This window comes from Anguilla rostrata, chromosome 2, assembly GCF_018555375.3.
Source record: "Anguilla rostrata isolate EN2019 chromosome 2, ASM1855537v3, whole genome shotgun sequence".
In the NCBI taxonomy this organism is placed as follows: Eukaryota; Metazoa; Chordata; class Actinopteri; order Anguilliformes; family Anguillidae; genus Anguilla; species Anguilla rostrata.
In genome coordinates, this window is record NC_057934.1 from 19,218,285 (window position 1) to 19,235,023 (window position 16,739).

The window sequence follows — 16,739 nt, forward strand, 5'->3', positions numbered from 1 at the left end:
ACAGGGACATTCAGAGGGACATCACTCAATAGCATCCCAAGGAATCCTGGCTAACTTAATTCCACCCTACTCATGATGGGACAGGACTGATCGCGTCCTATTACTCAAAGTTGAATATTGATATTGCTCAGACTTTAACTATTGGACTAATGCCTCTGCAGCAGAGGCCACTACTAACTGAAAAATCTGGGGGTGCCATTCTCTTGGTAATAGTTTAATTGTAAAATGGTATTATGGAACTAGGGTCTACAAACCATGGCAGTCTGCCTGGTTTTAGTGTAAGGAGCTTAATGTAGCCTTTTCATATACTGGATTCCTCTCAGTCCAGTGATCTCTGGTAAGACCTGGAATGCCAAAGATGTAAGGAATAAAACCCCCCATAAAAGTAGAGACTGGAGAATAGGCATATTTTCACATATCTACCCCGTGTACTACTATAGTTTTCCAGTATTAGAGTTAAACCAATAAATCTTTCAACTGATTCAATTGTACTTAGTGCACTTCACAATGGCACTGGTATCAGAGAGTAGTGAAATGTCCAAGAAATCCTGCTTAGTTTTTATTAATGTCATGGAATTGTTGTAACCCCTAATATCAATGTGTTTATAATCACAATATAAATATGATTATAAATCTATAATTATAAATCTATGATTTCAATAGAGAAACTTCTCCAATTATAATCATACAGTACTGACAATGCAAAGCAGTTTAGGTGTTCCCTTAATGCAGAATGGCTGCTTTCTTGCATCGTTTTTAACAATGTACATTCTTACACTGCCATCTGCTGGCTGACAGTGGTAAGTCAAATGTAGAGTGTGATGGGAAAAGGTGGAGTCCACAAACTAGGTAAGTAGGCCACGCTAAGCATGCTTGGAGGCGGGATAATGTTCAGTGAAAGAGCAACAGTTGTGAGTGGAATCGTTCCACTGAGGTGTTTCTGATAATGATGTGGATCTAGTATAGCCTGATTTTTCAGGTTCTAACCTAAATTTTTTCTTAATGGTCAGCTATGTCAAAATTATAAAGCTCCAACCACATTGTTGGAGAGTGGAAAAAAAAACCAATTATATATATATATATATATATATATATATATATATATATTTATTTATTTATATTTATTTATATATATATATATATAGAATGATTAGCATGGCTGTAATGAATAACAGTTCTAAAACATTTTCTGAAATATCCATAGTTATGATCTACTGCGGCTAATAGTGTAGAGATGAGAACTGCAACTGAGACATAACAGGAAGTACAATCAGTGGTAGGAGAAACAGAAGGTGGCTACCAATGCTAGTCATTATGGCTGGTGCAAGCACATTTTTGCTGGCACCAGTCAGATTGCAGGAAAACTATCTAAAAACCTAGGCTGCATTTGGATCCACTTTAACACATTCCCTTCCCTTGTTCTCTTCCCTCGAGTGAGCCATTTTGTGATAAATTTGCAACGTGCAACAAGTGAACTTAACAGTTGCTCTGTAAGGGAGGACAGATGACAAACAAACTGAAATTGAATTGAACAGCCCTATTCTCTCTTCTTCATGTGGAGCATTGCATAGTTGGATTTCCTTCTTGCTGGAAGCTTGCATTTTATACCCATGGCAGGAGGGAGAAAAAACAGAGGATTGACAGAGCGGTTGTCTGGCAGTCGGAGGGTTGCCAGGTTCGATCCCCGCTCTGGGCGTGTCCAAGTGTCCCTGAGCAAGACACCTAACCCCTAACTGCTCTGGTGAATGAGAGGCATCAATTGTAAAGCGCTTTGGATAAAAGCGCTAGGCCTATATAAATGCAGTCCATTTACCATTTACCAGAACATAATTTCTCCCTCTCCTTTCATAAATTGGAACCAAATGCCGCATGGTGTGGCTTCCATATTTCATCCAGGAATTATGGGGATTCCCCAAAGGAAGGGAAGAAAGCATAACATTTGAATCCAGACCAGCTCTCGAGATAGTGTGTGCTGATGAATGGCTTTATGCCAATAAAAATGGATGGCTAGGTATCAACAAAAAATCACTCACTGCATTGGTGTTGATCCATTAAATGGTTCACAGAACCTAATTCTCCCATTGCTAGTAACTAAATCTTCTAAATATTTAAATTCACATTATTAGAACATGTACTACAAATGCAGCATATCATATTTCCATTTTAATTACACTTAAATAACACTGAAACAATATACCAATTACATGTAAAAAAAAAACAAACAAAAAAAAAACAGAAACAAAGAATGCCCAAAGAAAATATTTATTGAAAAAAGTGCTTAAAATTCTAATATATTTTTATTATACAGAGATCGCAAATTTGACATGCCACTCGGACACCCTTGGTATAATACATTTTTAAATAGGTCTATCATGTTGATCATTCATATGTATAATTAACATATTAAGAAGAGTAGAAAAACAAGAGAGAAACTGGAACAAAAACAAGCAAAACAAATCATGCAATGATATTATACAGTGTAACTCCTCTGGAACCAATGCGAAAGCATTCTAAACAAACTGAAGCATTCTAAATGAGCGAATCTACACAATACAGTAAGTGACATAAGGTAAGTAGGTCTCATATAATTACATTTCTTCCAAAATACCCCTTTGTGATCTTTTTCTTCTAGTCTATATTTTCAATTACAAGTGCACCCATCTGTTGCTGCGCACACCCAGCCACTCATATACCTGTCTGTAACTCATTTCATATTAAAATACAATATTTTTTAGTATGTTCAAATGGCTGTTAGTGGGTCAAGATACTAGTACTATTGTATTGGAATAAGTGGTGCAATGTTTTCAAAAAATGGAAAACTAGGGAACACATGAGCAGATAGGCCCCAATGGGTTGCAGAGTCTAGCTTGACTGTGTCGTGCTCATTTTGATGTGGGAAAAGGTGACAGAATTGGTACTATTTTCCAAAGTAGGCTATTTGAAAGTGAACGATGTTGAATTGATGTTAAGATGAACGTACATACTCCTGAAGTTCATATGCACTTGTTCCAGAGGATTTTGAGCCAGGATACCAAAAGGCAATCAATGTTGCATTAGGCTAATTGTTGAAAGGAACCCATCCGAGCATGATCGATTAAAAAAAAATTAAGTAGGTATTCATTGTGGAAAATAACTGAAAGCAGAACCAGACTCCTGGTTAGTAATAACATCATTAAAATTACATTCACATTATGCGCGTGCACACCCATGCAGAATAAAAGCCTACAACCCTGTTGTTCTGTGTTCATAATATATAATGCACAATGTCTACCTGCCCCAGCTACGTTCGCGATTTAGCACGAACATCCATACCGCGTCCTCTACCGGAAATAAAATACCAGAAGCCACTGTTGAGAGACATCACAAACGTCCAATAAAAGTTTATATAGTCGATGATTGACGTCTCGTGGACCAACAGAAACCCTAGCTTCTGATACAGGCGAGGTACTTCTATGGTCGTTAGAAGCAACCCAAACACCACTGAAGAAGAAGGAAAGCCGTGCCTGTTTTTCCACGTACTGTTCTAGGATCAGCGAAAAATGACGGAAAAGTGAACGGTGGAGTGGTAAGTAAGAAAACCTTCAGCCAGTAGCTGACTTCAATTCGGTTTGGTGTTTGTAGAATTACATAGCGAGGATTGCTTGGTCACTGCCTAATATTAATTATCCACCATAGATCGCAGGGCAAAAGTCGGCTAGCATATCACGATGCTTCCTGCCAAAACGCCATTAAAATGAAGATTGTGGTCATTCCGCGTGTGCTGTTCTCGGATCAGTACAAGAACAAAAAAAAAACCCCCAAAAAAGACCGGGTAATAAGACCAGTCTGCTAATAACTTCTTCTTTTGAGAAGGGAACAACAAGTTGGTTTAGTACGCACAAGATTTCTTGTATTTAGCTACTGAGTACAACAGTCACACACGTCACGTGCATGACTAACTTGCCTGCTGAGGCCAGCGCGTCTTACAGCTTGCAAGTCGCAAACTATTCTTGAACTCCTCCTTCTCATTAGCTATTGTTATTGGTATTAGTCAGCTATATAGACATGAAGTGTAAATCAGTGAATTTCAAAACAAGTAGGCTATCAGGACACTTAAAAGTAAATGTTACTAAAATTTCAAGGAAGCAACAGCAGCTAGTGTTAGCTAAATGAACTGCACATGCATGCATTATTCATATTTTAAAAAATGACAGGTGTTAAAATACATTGTGTTTAATAATTTTGCCTGTGTAAAAATATGAAATTATCCACAATTGAGTGACCAATGAAAAAATCCACACGGAATTTGCAGCAGGGAAATCATTAAAACACTGGGCAGTGCATCTACGTTCACACCAGTGATACTCACTGCAGTTGTGATACAATAACACAAGGACACTGAAGCCCACAGTTCTGTGCGTATGTGCATGTGTGCGTGCATGCGCGTGCATTCACTCATCTTTGCTTAGTGCAGATAGCTCCTGGTCCTATAAGTAAGATGACTACGCAGTTGAGCCATTTTATATGGTGTCACAGCTGGGTTTGTAACAGAAAATGTTTATCTGTCAAAAAAGGTAGTAAGTTGCATGAAGAAATGCTTCATTGGCTCTCTCTCCCTGTCTCTCAGGCAATTCAAGAAAAGCGAGACTGAGAAGGGAAGAGCAGAGGGGACAGGGAAGGAGAGAACTCCCACGGGAGAACCTCAGCAAATGTAAAAAAAAAAAATTTTTTAAAAGTAAAAGAAGCAGTGAAGGGTGAAGTGAACACGCAAAGGAAGGCGTGACCAGGGAGGAGTTGGGAAGAAAGGAAGCCCTTTGAGGGGGACGAGGATGGAACCCAATACCTGCGCGGAGAGCGAGAGGCTCGGCGGGGAGGCGGCCAAAATGGAGCACGTGCATGTGCAGGGGCAGGGCATGGCCCTGGAGCAGGCCCTGGAGCAGATGGTGGGGGGGCTGCAGCAGAAGGTGCTCTGCGACGGCCAGGGCGACAGGCCCAACGGGGGCCCCCACGAGGGCGGGCCGAGTCAGGGGCCCGGCGAGGGGGGCTTCGTCCACACGATTCCGTTCGCGGAGGTGGTCTCCCTCCTGGACCCCAACATGAAGAGCACCAAGGCGCGCAAGTACCAGATCCTGTACGACGAGGTCAAGCGCCGGCTCGACCCCCCGGAGAAGATGTCGCTGCGCTCGCTGGCGGCCTACACCCGCGTGAGCCGCGGCCCCGCCAGCAAGCGCACCCTGCTGGAGTCCCTGCAGTCCATCGGCCTGGCGCCTAGCGCCAACACCGCCGTCTCCAGCTCCTTCTCCAAACTGACGGAAGGTACGCTACCGCCTGGGTCGACCGCCCTGTTTTTTACTCGGCTGTCGTTGTTTGTGTTTTTTTTCCCCCCCTTGGTGTCGTAAGGGTTCTTCGCTTTCGGTCACGTTACAGAATGTGTAGTGAATGTTTTACGAGACGGGTAATGTCTTTCGGTCACGTTACAGAATGTGTAGTGAATGTTTGACGAGACGGGTAATGACGCTCTGTCTGAACTCCTCAGGGGACACGGCCGCCCTGTGCAGGGACATGAGGGAATTCGCCTCCCAGTACATGAACTACGACACGATGGTGAAAACGCTGCTCCCTGAGACCAACCACGTGCAGCACTGGTCAAAGATCATCGAGACAAGGTAACACCAAAAGCAAATGAATTTGACCTTACTTTTTCAGCTTTTCCCTGTAATTTGATATATTGTTTTACTGTGTGCATGTTTATTTATTAAATTGAATTTCTGTTTCTTCTTTCTTAGTTTTTCTTAATGAAATCTCAGCAATGTTCTGTTATAGTCTCCAAGCCAACATTAGGACTCTGCATGGTAGAGTACATTTCTAAAGGGGTCAACAGTTAACAGCACTGAACCTGTATCCCTGAAAGTGTTATGTACTGACAGGTTAGGCTGTAGAATATGGCTTGGCGGCCCTGTTTCTTTGTCAGTGTGTGACTTAATCTGCGGTTCGCTTGTCATAGCAAGTGTTTTAAGTGTCCCAGAAGTTTGTCATTGTCATTGATGATAAAACCAGCTAAGCACGCGCCTCTCCGTTTCTGCTTTTTGTTTTTCGACGCACCGCTCCAGAAACCACCTGGAAGACATGCGGAGGTGCTTCCACGACCCGGAGAACAGCCGGACGTTCGACAGCGTCACCCACGGCTTCGGCACGGCCATGCTGGACGTGGCCTTCGACATGATCGAGCGGGTGATAGACAAGCAGATCCGGGTGCTGTCGGGGAACCCCGAGCCCGAGGAGCCGCAGCAGGAGAAGCGCGGTCGCAAGCGCAAGGCCCGGGCCCGGCCGGACGGCGAGGCGGAGCCCAAGGCCAAGCCCAGGACTCCCAGGACCCCGCGGGCCAAGGGCGAGGGCCGGGGCAAGGCCGCCAAGAAACAGCAGCTCCTCGCCGCCCCGGTGGCCGTGGCGACCGCGGTGCCGCTGCCCGTGCCGGTGCAGGAAGCGCCCGCCGACATCGAGAGCAGCGTCCTCACCCTCGTGTCCGTCGGTTACGAGACCATCTCGAGCGGGCTGTGATTGGAGGCCGCCGCGGACGTACGGGGACGGTGCTGCGCCGTATGGGAGAACACACCTGGGGGGGGAGTTGAGGGTGATCAGTCTTGTTTTAGATTTACTAGTTTACTAGCCTGTTTTGTGCTTTAATTAATTTTGTTTGAGAGTGCCACTGTCTTATGCTGTACTGCATACCAGGGGCAAGGGATGGCATTTGGTGTTTTTTTTAGTTAGCGTAATAGCTAAATTTACTTTAAAAGTAACTTCAAAAAAAAAAGCCAACAAGCTGCCTAGCTAGTAGCCCAGGTTTCTGGTGGTGTGGGGACAAGTTTTTTGTTTATAGATGGTATTAGGGCATAATCTTTTGTAGAATCTGACATAAATACTGTGAGACTGCTGTCGAAACACCATTACTGTAACAGATGGGCAACATACATGTAACAGGACAAATGTAATTGACTAGAGGTGTAACCACAAGTGTGACACCCAGGTGTAATGGTGCTAATGTAATGGACACAGGTGTAACGCCATTAATGCTGCAGTTGTGACCACAGCCCCACTCCCGCCCTGTGTACAGCATCCCCCACACTGAAAGCATTTTTGGACAGAGCCAATAGCTACATCGCTGCCCCCTTGGGAACAGGGAAAAAAAGAATGAATTAATTAATTTATTATGAAATTGTGCAAGTCTGAGTTGTGCACATGCGTACACACGTGTGTGTGTGTCCGTGTGTGTGCGCCTGCGCGTGAGAGGGTCGAAGGTTTCTCACCCAGGGGTAGTACTGCTGTACGGCGATCCGTCAACGCAGGCGAGGGCCAATCGCAGCAGACCAGAAGACGAGGCAGCAGCCGCTCGGCAGATGAACGCTTGCCGGGGTTTTAAATGGAAACTCGTTGTGCGGCCGACCCCCTGGCCCCGACGGCGTCGCAGGGCTGCCGTACAGGACTCACCGCCGTTCGGTCAGCGGCTGTGACGCTCCGATCTCTGACAGACACGGAGCTCGCGCTCGGTGCTGACCTTCATCTGGAAGGACCTTAAGGCAGGGCTGACGCCATCCCACACAACCCGTACCCAGAGGCCGTGCACCATTTTAAAAATGTTTCTTTTTTCCGTTATGTGTAGTCCAACCAACTCCCCCGTTCACACATATCAGATATTCGCATATCAACCCTTCCACTCTAACTCCCTCCGTGTGAATGCACAAACTCCATTTTAGGGGCAAGTGCATTTTTTCCTGTGCTCTACTTTGTCATGGTTAACCATCATTTCCCGCCATTTCATTATTTTTGTGACCTGGGACCTTCAGGTTGAAGTGCTTAGTTTATTGGTGTAAAATCACTGGACCTGTAGAGGTCAATGTTTGTTTATGTAGCCCGTACAGAGTGGTGGTTTGAAAAGATAATTCAGGTACCACTGGAATCCCAGAAACATGCTATAAACAACAAAATCCTGCCTCCCGGTTTATTATTATTTTTTTAGAAGTTGAACTACTGTGGCAGCCTGTATTTATGGACTATTATTCATCTTAATTAATCAGGTGATCAAGACGTTACCGTTTGTGGTGTTTTTCGCTTCTGTGAATGCATTACTTGCATATGTTACGGCTTTCTTGAATAGTGTTTTTTTTAATTTCTTTTTAAGGAAATCGATAATGAATTATGAACATCTTCTTTTGCTTTTTTTCCTTTGTCCAACTTGGCTTTTAGATTTGGAAACCTTCCATGATTTAGAACTAGGATTTGTTTTTTTGTTTTTTTGTTTGTTTTTTACAAAAATTAAAAAAGCTTTGGCACAGAACACTTGAACATGCATTAATTTCCTCACACTTTTCTTGCAATGTTGAATTATTTCAGTTGATTTAACGATTCAGTTTCTATTACTGATATATCACTGACAGAGCGTTGCACTGCTGTGTGTACCTTAAGAGGAGGAATGAAAAACAGCCCAAGTTAACGATCATGTAATGACATGCTTTGTGGTACAATTAGAAGAATCCCAATAACACAGCAAACAGCTGGTGTAATACTAGAGTATAATCTGTTTTTAATATGAGATTAAGGCAATGCGATGGGGCATGCCCTGCCAACTGAAACCCTCCCATCCAGAGCAACAGCGTTGCCAGTTTAGTGCAGCCAGCCACTGTCTGCACTGGCACTGTGAGAATTCAGTACCAGATTGTGGGTTGCATCACTACACAGAACAAGTGCAGGAGGTGCCATTGACGCAGTTGTCTGTAAGAAAGGGCAGTTCTGTGGCAGTACTGAGTCGTGTGGGAATCAAAGGTATTTATTGGATTCTTATTGGCCAAAATACATGGTCTGGCATTTTCACCGTTCCATTATATTTGAGTTCTTATTCTTACATGAGCTTTCCAGGGCCATTTCAATTTTCTCAAGAGAAAGTTTTTGCAAAAAATTGTTTTGTTCCCCCCAAAAAATCAAAATTCTTAAATTTTTTTTTATTATTCCATATATATCTGAAATAATTGGAAAAATTATTGTTGATCATTTTTCACAGAGCAGCCATAATTCGGCTCTTTATGCTGATACACTTTCTGATACACACTATTTACCTGTTTTCAAACTGTTAGCTAGGCACTGGGAAGAATACAGAGAAAATGTGATTTTAAAAAGTACAAAAGATAAACCATATCAACCAAGTCACATAATGCATGCTTTTACAGAGAACTGTTAGCACAACAAAAACGTTGGTTTTTCATATTGACATGGACATTGGCACTCCCTGAGTCATTTTTGTATACTTTCCTGTTCAACTACAGTCTATACATCTTTTTAATTCATATTGCTGCCGCAAAAGTGTTAGCTTGGTTGCGCATGGAAGCTGTCACGAACAGTGTATTCAAGCTACGATGTCACCCAGAGGGTAATTGTGCAGTGAAGAGCTTTGAGGAGATTTAGGATTTGGAGTGTATTAGCGAAGATTGAGGGAGAGGGAGAATCTGCAGGAGGGAGTCGCAAAAGAAAGAAAGAAAGCAAAAAAAAACAATGCACATGAAAAAGAAAGAGGGACAGCGTGAGAACAAAGGAACAAAGAGGTAAGGGAGATATACGTGAATAAAATATATCAATGCTGTAGAGCGATAGCAAAAGAATGAGTGTAAAGTGGATCGGCAGAAACTGGGTCGAAGGAGATACTGTTACTGAGTAGAACGTGGGGGGTTCTGAGAGTCTGCTGGATCAAAATGCCACTCATCCCCCTCTCCGGGACACAACACACCAACGGGGAGCCTGGTGACAACAGCCATGGGTGAGTTGAAGACCCTCCCCCTGTTTCTCTGTTCCGCCGGTGGCTCGAAAATTTCTGCTGAACCTGCGGGGTGAAGAACTAGTCAATGGGGAGCACACCCCTGTAACGAAGCGCGTCAGTTTGGCTTTTCCAGTTTATGCTCAAGGCTGTCATGTCTTTCTGAGTGTGTGCACGCGCTGTTTGGCATAAACGTCTGGGACCGTTGCCAAGGCAGTGGTTCTTGTGACGGGGAGGGCACTGAGTTTGCTGTACACGTGATAACAGAAGATCAGGAGCAGGAGCCGCCCTGACACGCAGGTGCGCCCGTGCGTGTGCGCACGTACGCCTCGCAGGCAGATGCAGAGACTGGCAATCTGCGTCTCTGAAACGGGAACTGCTGGCAGCGAGACAACGTGCAAGTGCCAATCACACTGAAAAAAAACAACAACAATAGCTAATAAATACGATGCATTAAGGATTATTTGATGGGCTGTTCTGTCTTTGCATACACTCTTCCCCATCCCCAACCTCATCAAAATATACAATAAATAAAGAGCACAAAATAGTCGTGATATCCAACGCAAATACGAAACCACAGTGACCCCTCACAGACCTGATTTCCTGGTACTTATGAGGGATTAGCTCAGTGTTTACTGGGTGCCAGGCATCTGTCAGGGGGACATATGCACATATGCTAAGCCCCCCTGTTAACTCTACAAGCTTTGTGTTTCCCTGATAATACCCCTCCTGTGTTAATAAAGGCCATGAACAGACTGAAGAAGCCAAAGGAAAATGTGCTGATGCAAGGGGGGTCTACAAAGCGCGGTGAAACGGAAATCTTGGAACTAGGATAGGACAGTAGAGCATCACAAATTAAAACAATAGATAACATTAGTGCTTTGTTTGTCACTGACTGGTATGAACCAATCAAAGACTTTGCCCTCTCTCTGTAGCAAAATGCTATTATTGGTGCAAGTCAATGTATCAGTGATAACACATGATAGCTCCTCCAATTTGATGACTGGTGAAGCCTCACAGTTACACTCTTTCCTGTCTGTTCACTAGTCACAATTCTGAGGTAATTTCAGGCATACGGTTGTTTACTTACTTAGCAGGCACCTTTATGCAGGGAATTTGACATTCCTTCAGCTGGACACTTCAGTGAGAAGAGCTAGAGGACAAGGTCCTGAATCTCTTACTGCACATGGCTGCAAGATATATGCTATGCCCTTCCTGAGATTTGAGCCTGCACCCCTCATATAGAGCATTGCTAATTTCTTGGCTGGAAACACATCTCTATAAATGTTCATTACAACATGTGTGAAATTATTTTAGTTGTTTGTACAGTACACCTAGAGCTCTGGTAAATATGAAGAGACCACATCACAGTTTCAGTTTCATAATTTATGTGACGCATCTGTGAAATGTAATTTTTTTTTGATATTTTTTTCATGAACTACTTACCACATTTCAATTTAACTAAACAAAAAAATGGTCATTCAGAAAATGCCAACTGGTCAAAATACTAAAAATACAGAGTTCTACAATACATTGAATAATGCAAACAAAACAAGTTTATACCCATAAATAAAGAATAAAAAAATGTCTTTGCTTAGGAAGGGTTCAACGTTCAATATTTGGTGGAGTAACCCAGATTCTTCTTTAAAAAAATAAAATTCCTGGACTGTATTTTCTAGTATTCTTCTCTATTGTATTCCTCACACTGTAAGGGTGAACTTAACATATTATGTCAATTACAGCAAGACACCATCAGAACTGAGGACTATATACTGCATTTGGATGGATGCACAGATTCAGACATTTGCTTGTGTACCAGGGCTGCCTGGCTTATTTTAAAATCCCAAACCAAAGTTATTTAATCCATTTGCCAATGGAGTTGAAATCATCAACAGTGAAAATGTATGCCAATGCCCACAACACTGTTTGTGCTGCAAAATTCCCACAAAAAATGACCAAAACTGCTTATTGGCTGCTTAAAGAAAACAAATTGCCAAGAAAAAACACAGATATGACCGTTTCACCTCAGAAATTAATCCGTCTCGCCCTTATAACTCAAAGTGGTTTATTTCATTATGTGAACATGATTATGAGTCAAAAGAAAAATTATATATATTATAAATGGCACTAAAAATTACATCAAAACGTCTATAAATACTGTGTCTGCTTTCAGAACATGGCAGAGCTAGCAGAACAAGAAGAGACACATGAACGCAGGCACACACATTTATATAGATATGTCGAGTGAAATTGTGTGTTCAGTATGTACAGTTCAGCTGTTTCATTACTTAGAGTTTGCGTGCAAAGGCTAAATGGGTGTCTTTGTCTGTCTTGTTTGTCTGTTTGTTAAAGACCCTTTCAGTGATGCTTTGGTGGCCATCAGCGTGAGCACAGAACTCATTGAAGAGGAGCTGAGGCCCCATTTGGACACTCTGCTGAGCGCTCTACAGGAAAAACGTGAGTGTCACATCCTGAGTGCTGCTTCATGCGTAAATGATCAGGCTTCAAAGCCTGTAAGTGTATCATGTGGTTCAGTTTTAGGCTTTGAAGCCAGAACTGCAGTAACCACATTGTTTTTCCTGTCATTTAAAGCTTTCGATTCATAATGACTATGAGCACCGTAGGGGTGTTTGCTACTGGGCCTCTTATGAAAAGCACCAGGCAATGATTTGACATAGTAAGTAATTTAGGAATAAACTAACAAGCCTGTTCCAATCACTTGAGTTTGTTTTAATCAGTAGAGCTCACTTGTTGGAGTAGAGAAAACAAAACATGCAATAGAAAAAGAGATTTATAAACAGGCTGCATCTTTTTACGCAAGAAACAGATCATGGGGAGATCCCTTCCCAGGGTGGTGTGCAATTAGATGCGGAAACACATGAATTAGAGTGTGTTAGTACTGGCTTGCAGAACCTCAGCCCTGAAGAACTATTTGAATGACTGAAGATTGTTTTCAGATGTCATATTCACCGACTCAATGTAAAAAGACCAATACAATTATGCAGTCACATGCAAAATGGTATGTGCACCTTCTGTAAATGTTGTCTCATTGATATTGCTAGATATGAACATGTGTGTGTGTAGACATACATTAAGATCACCCAGCTTCATGTTTTAAACTGTTAAATGAATTATTAACATAAAAATGTGCATTTAAATAGAAATTCAAAAAAATAATTATTTCAAAAAATTATAAGTACTCACTGATATAAAGATAAATTACACTGACTGGCATTCTAACTTCCATCATCTGACCTGCAAAAATGGGTCTGATTCATGAAAGGCTCTTGTCCTTTGCCTTTTATCCTTAAAAAGGTTGGCACCTTGACCAGGTTGTTATTGTACTCCAAGCTGACAGGGCCTAATTCAAAATGACTTCCCTCTCCTGTGTGTTGGGGGAAGCTTGTATGTCAGATTTGCACCCCATGCAATAAATTTCCCTACTGTATGCTTTTGATAGGACTAGCGGTCGAAGTAGTGGCTGGTTCCGTGGCTTGTCTCCACAGGGGAATCCTTTTTAGTTCTTTAAGGACCACTCTGTGGTAGGTGTGAAAAGTGTGAAACCTCCCTGATAGAACCATCTTTCCTGACAACAAATAAAAATAAAACCTTGAACTAGATAGGGTTCTGCTACAGAGACACAGAGGAACCTTCTGGAACCCTTCTGAGTGTGCAGTGTACAGCAGTGTACAGTATGAATTTAAAAGTGTGTACAAGAGAACAGATGTGTATGCTGGTGTCATCCGCATCTCATGGGCATGTTTTTCCCAGAGGAAGGGGCTGCCAGGCAGATCGCAGACAGTGGGATTCTGCCCTCACTGGCTCACATTCTGAGAAGGACCAACCTGAAGCTGAAGGCCATCCTGATAGTGTCCGAGCTGGCTGGAGATGGTGAGAGAGGGGGTCTAAGATGACGATGAGGGGCCGATATGCATATGTGTGTGTGTGTGTATGTTGTGTGTGTATGTGTGTGTGTGTGTGTATGTGTATCTATGTGTATTGGCCAGTATTGCTATTCTAAATATGGTCTCAAAAGGGAAGGGGTGAATGTCAGTGCTGTGGTGTTATATGTCCATAGTCCTCTCAACAGTTAGGGATGTGAAACATATCTTGCACTGATGCAGTGTGGTGTCAAATGCCATGTGCCACAGTTACGTTCATTCAGTGTGGCGAATGTGTCAGTGGTCTCTTGGCAGCGATCTGCTGTGCTGTGTTTCCAGCCTCAGAAAGGGGGCGCTGTGTGGAAGCAGGCCTGGGCACCGCCCTGCTGTCCCTGTTGATTAGCACAGACCAGGACCTGCTGCTGCACACCTGCCGGGCCATCGGCAGGATCTGCTACGATAACAGTGAGTCTGTCAGTGCCCAGGAACTCATTGGATTTTTTTTCAGGTTCATCCAGTTTGGAACGGCCAATCACAACAGCTTAGCCCATTCTATTAATACAACCCCTCCATTAATTCTTCTCACTCTGCTGTCTAAAGACTGGGCGAGTCACTAATGTGCATCGAGGGAAGTGGTGGTGGTAACCTGTCGAGTGAAATCGCCCCTCCCTGCGAGAAGGTGCAGCCAATTTTCAATTATGCACTGCCCAATTGAGCTGCCAGCCACAGTTGGCACTGGCCTGCCACATTGGGTGAAAATGGCATGTCTTGGAGAATGATCTTCTGGTCTTTTAGGCTAGATTCTGAAACAGTCTTAAAAGGAAAATAGATTGGAACTGGAGAATTTATCTAGAATTTAAGGAGCACACACCATGCATATGACCCTCACAAGGTTTATCAAAATGAAAACCAGCTCACCTTCCAATCTGGATGTCCTGCCCCTTAGGAAATGTGTAGTAATGGTATAAAAGGTGCGAGAGATTTATTTTTAAAGATGTTTTGGCACCAGTCTGTGATTGCACTTGGCTATTTTTGATCATCTTCCGGTGGTTTTTTCCATGAGATTTCAGCTAAACAGTAGGTGTGTACCTATGTCTTCGCAAGGCCCCGGGAGTAATCACATACCAAGCATACTTGTGCGATTGCTTCTGTCTGACCCTCCATCTCTCCTCTTTGACTGTCTCAGGCCTCCTGCAGGACCAGCTGATCCGGAATGGGGCCGTACCATCACTGGCGGCCATCTTGCAGAATTACTCCCAGAACGAGGCCCTGGTGAGCGCATGCCTGTTCGCCCTCTGCGGCCTGGCTGACATGAGCGAGGAGGACAGCTCGGGGCTGACCTGGGAGGAGCTGGGCCGCGTCAGCCAGGGGGAGCTGGCCTACCGGGGCGCCCACAGGCACCCCTTCGGCTTCTCCTCCAAGGTGACCGTGGTGAGGCTCATCCAGCGGTCGGGCAACCAGCACTTGGTCACGGTCGAGGTGGTGCACCGCTGCTCCCGGGCCCTGTGGGGCGCCTACGTCGCACAGCGGACCGGCAGGCGCTTCAGGCCTGCCCCGTTCGAGGCCTGTCCCCAGTTTCACCGGATCATAAAGTTCGGGGTCCGGAACGTTCCGAAAACCCAAAGCCTGAAGTCCAGGATGTTCCACACTTTCTTATGAAGCAGCACCGAAAGGCTGAGTGCCAGGTCACAGGAAGGGGTGGACCTGACAGGGGTAGTTGGAGGATTGGAGGGATGACTTCAAGGGGACAAGAGAACTACCCATCTTTTGATTTCTTTCCAGCCTGGATTTATCACAGTTCCAAATGATAGAAAAGCCATCAGAGAAAATTCAGTGTTTTGCAGTGTACCAACTATTCAATTTAACACCTCAGTAAGGAAAAAATAGGATGAACACTGGCATAAAACCCTAACCTAACACTATAACCTAAGGTTGTTTGCCTAGACTGTTCAGATACCATGAAAAGTAGATTCACCGGCTAGAAACAGATCCTACTGCAGGCTATGTAATTTTCCCATTCCAGTAAAGACATTGAGAGAAAAAAAAACAAACAATAAATTAAAGTGAATATAAAGGACAAAAGTGTTTGAGACAAAATTATGTCCTTGCCAAATGTAGGCCTGTTACAGTATAACACAATAATTTTAAATGTGCACTACCTGTATACAGCATTCGAGATTTGCTATCCATGTTCTGTATTAGCATCATGTGCCCATTAGCACCACCTATTGGGAAGTATTATTGATTACCGAGTACAACATCCTAGAGTGGAAAAGATTTTTCTCATCAGTTAAAGTTCTCATGTGCATCTTGACATCACGATGAATGGACATTTGTTTATTTTTATTATTTCCCTAGAACAGATTTCTGCTGGCTGTGTCAGGAGGCCTTTTCAAAGAAACGGTTTGCTTTCGATTTTGAGAAAGTTTTCGCAACTCTTTGCTGAAAGGGGATCCACACCCTACTCCAGTGCCAGTACCAAGTCTTGCATTGTAAATTAACTTGATTCATCAAGTTAAAATCGGGCAACCAAACTGTTTTCAAACTGTTACACAAGCTTATTAATAGTAATGCATTCATGTCCTTACTGAGGTCAGTAGAAATAATCACTTTATTCAATGAAAGTGTTTAATATTCATGTTTATAATAGTGTGTGCGGTTGTGTGTGTGCACATGCGTTTGTGTACTTACAAAGAACAATTAATGTATTGGTTCAAGGGGGTTGTTTTGTCTGCTTTTCCTCTCTGTAATGCACTGACCTGTTTAAGCAAACCCAGGGGAAATCAGAGCTTGTTCCCACATGTCATTAAGACAGGAGCATACAACTTTCCACCACCAGCTCCTTTGTGCCTGGTATACCAATAACCCTTTCAGACTGACCCACATTGCCACTGTTTGCTGTTTGCACAGCAGTGCTTTGTCCATGTGGAAATCACACTACAGGTTATTACTGTGACATGAGTTGAGAGTGGAATATCAGTTAGTTTTGAAATAGTCACAGAATCCTCTGCTCATTAGTGGATTTCATGAGCACTGAGGGACTGGGAACAGCCAATGGAAAATGAGCATTCATGTAAATA

The 16,739-nt window shown here is 43.3% G+C and overlaps 2 protein-coding genes across 3 annotated transcripts; both read left to right on the forward strand.

Moving 5' to 3' along the window:
- The first annotated feature begins 3,437 nt into the window (after positions 1-3,437).
- On the forward strand, positions 3,438-8,311 carry si:ch73-127m5.2 (uncharacterized protein LOC561202 homolog). The gene is made up of 4 exons (XM_064321036.1): positions 3,438-3,565; positions 4,607-5,295; positions 5,516-5,645; positions 6,090-8,311. Exons 2-4 carry the CDS (start codon positions 4,809-4,811, stop codon positions 6,535-6,537), a joined length of 1,065 nt encoding a protein of 354 aa, XP_064177106.1. The 5' UTR covers positions 3,438-3,565; positions 4,607-4,808; the 3' UTR covers positions 6,538-8,311.
- A 702-nt stretch (positions 8,312-9,013) lies between these two features.
- si:dkey-21e13.3 (uncharacterized protein LOC100150043 homolog) lies at positions 9,014-16,295 on the forward strand. 2 transcript variants are annotated; one of them, XM_064321039.1, is made up of 5 exons: positions 9,014-9,569; positions 12,131-12,235; positions 13,285-13,320; positions 13,550-14,124; positions 14,846-16,295. In XM_064321039.1, the coding sequence occupies exons 4-5, from the start codon at positions 13,914-13,916 to the stop codon at positions 15,316-15,318; spliced, it is 684 nt and encodes a 227-aa protein (XP_064177109.1). In that variant the 5' UTR covers positions 9,014-9,569; positions 12,131-12,235; positions 13,285-13,320; positions 13,550-13,913; the 3' UTR covers positions 15,319-16,295. The 2 variants fall into 2 exon arrangements, with proteins under 2 accessions (XP_064177109.1, XP_064177108.1); XM_064321038.1 differs by lacking the exon at positions 13,285-13,320 and having other exon boundaries at positions 9,023-9,781; positions 13,550-13,669; positions 13,999-14,124.
- Positions 16,296-16,739: the final 444 nt, after the last annotated feature.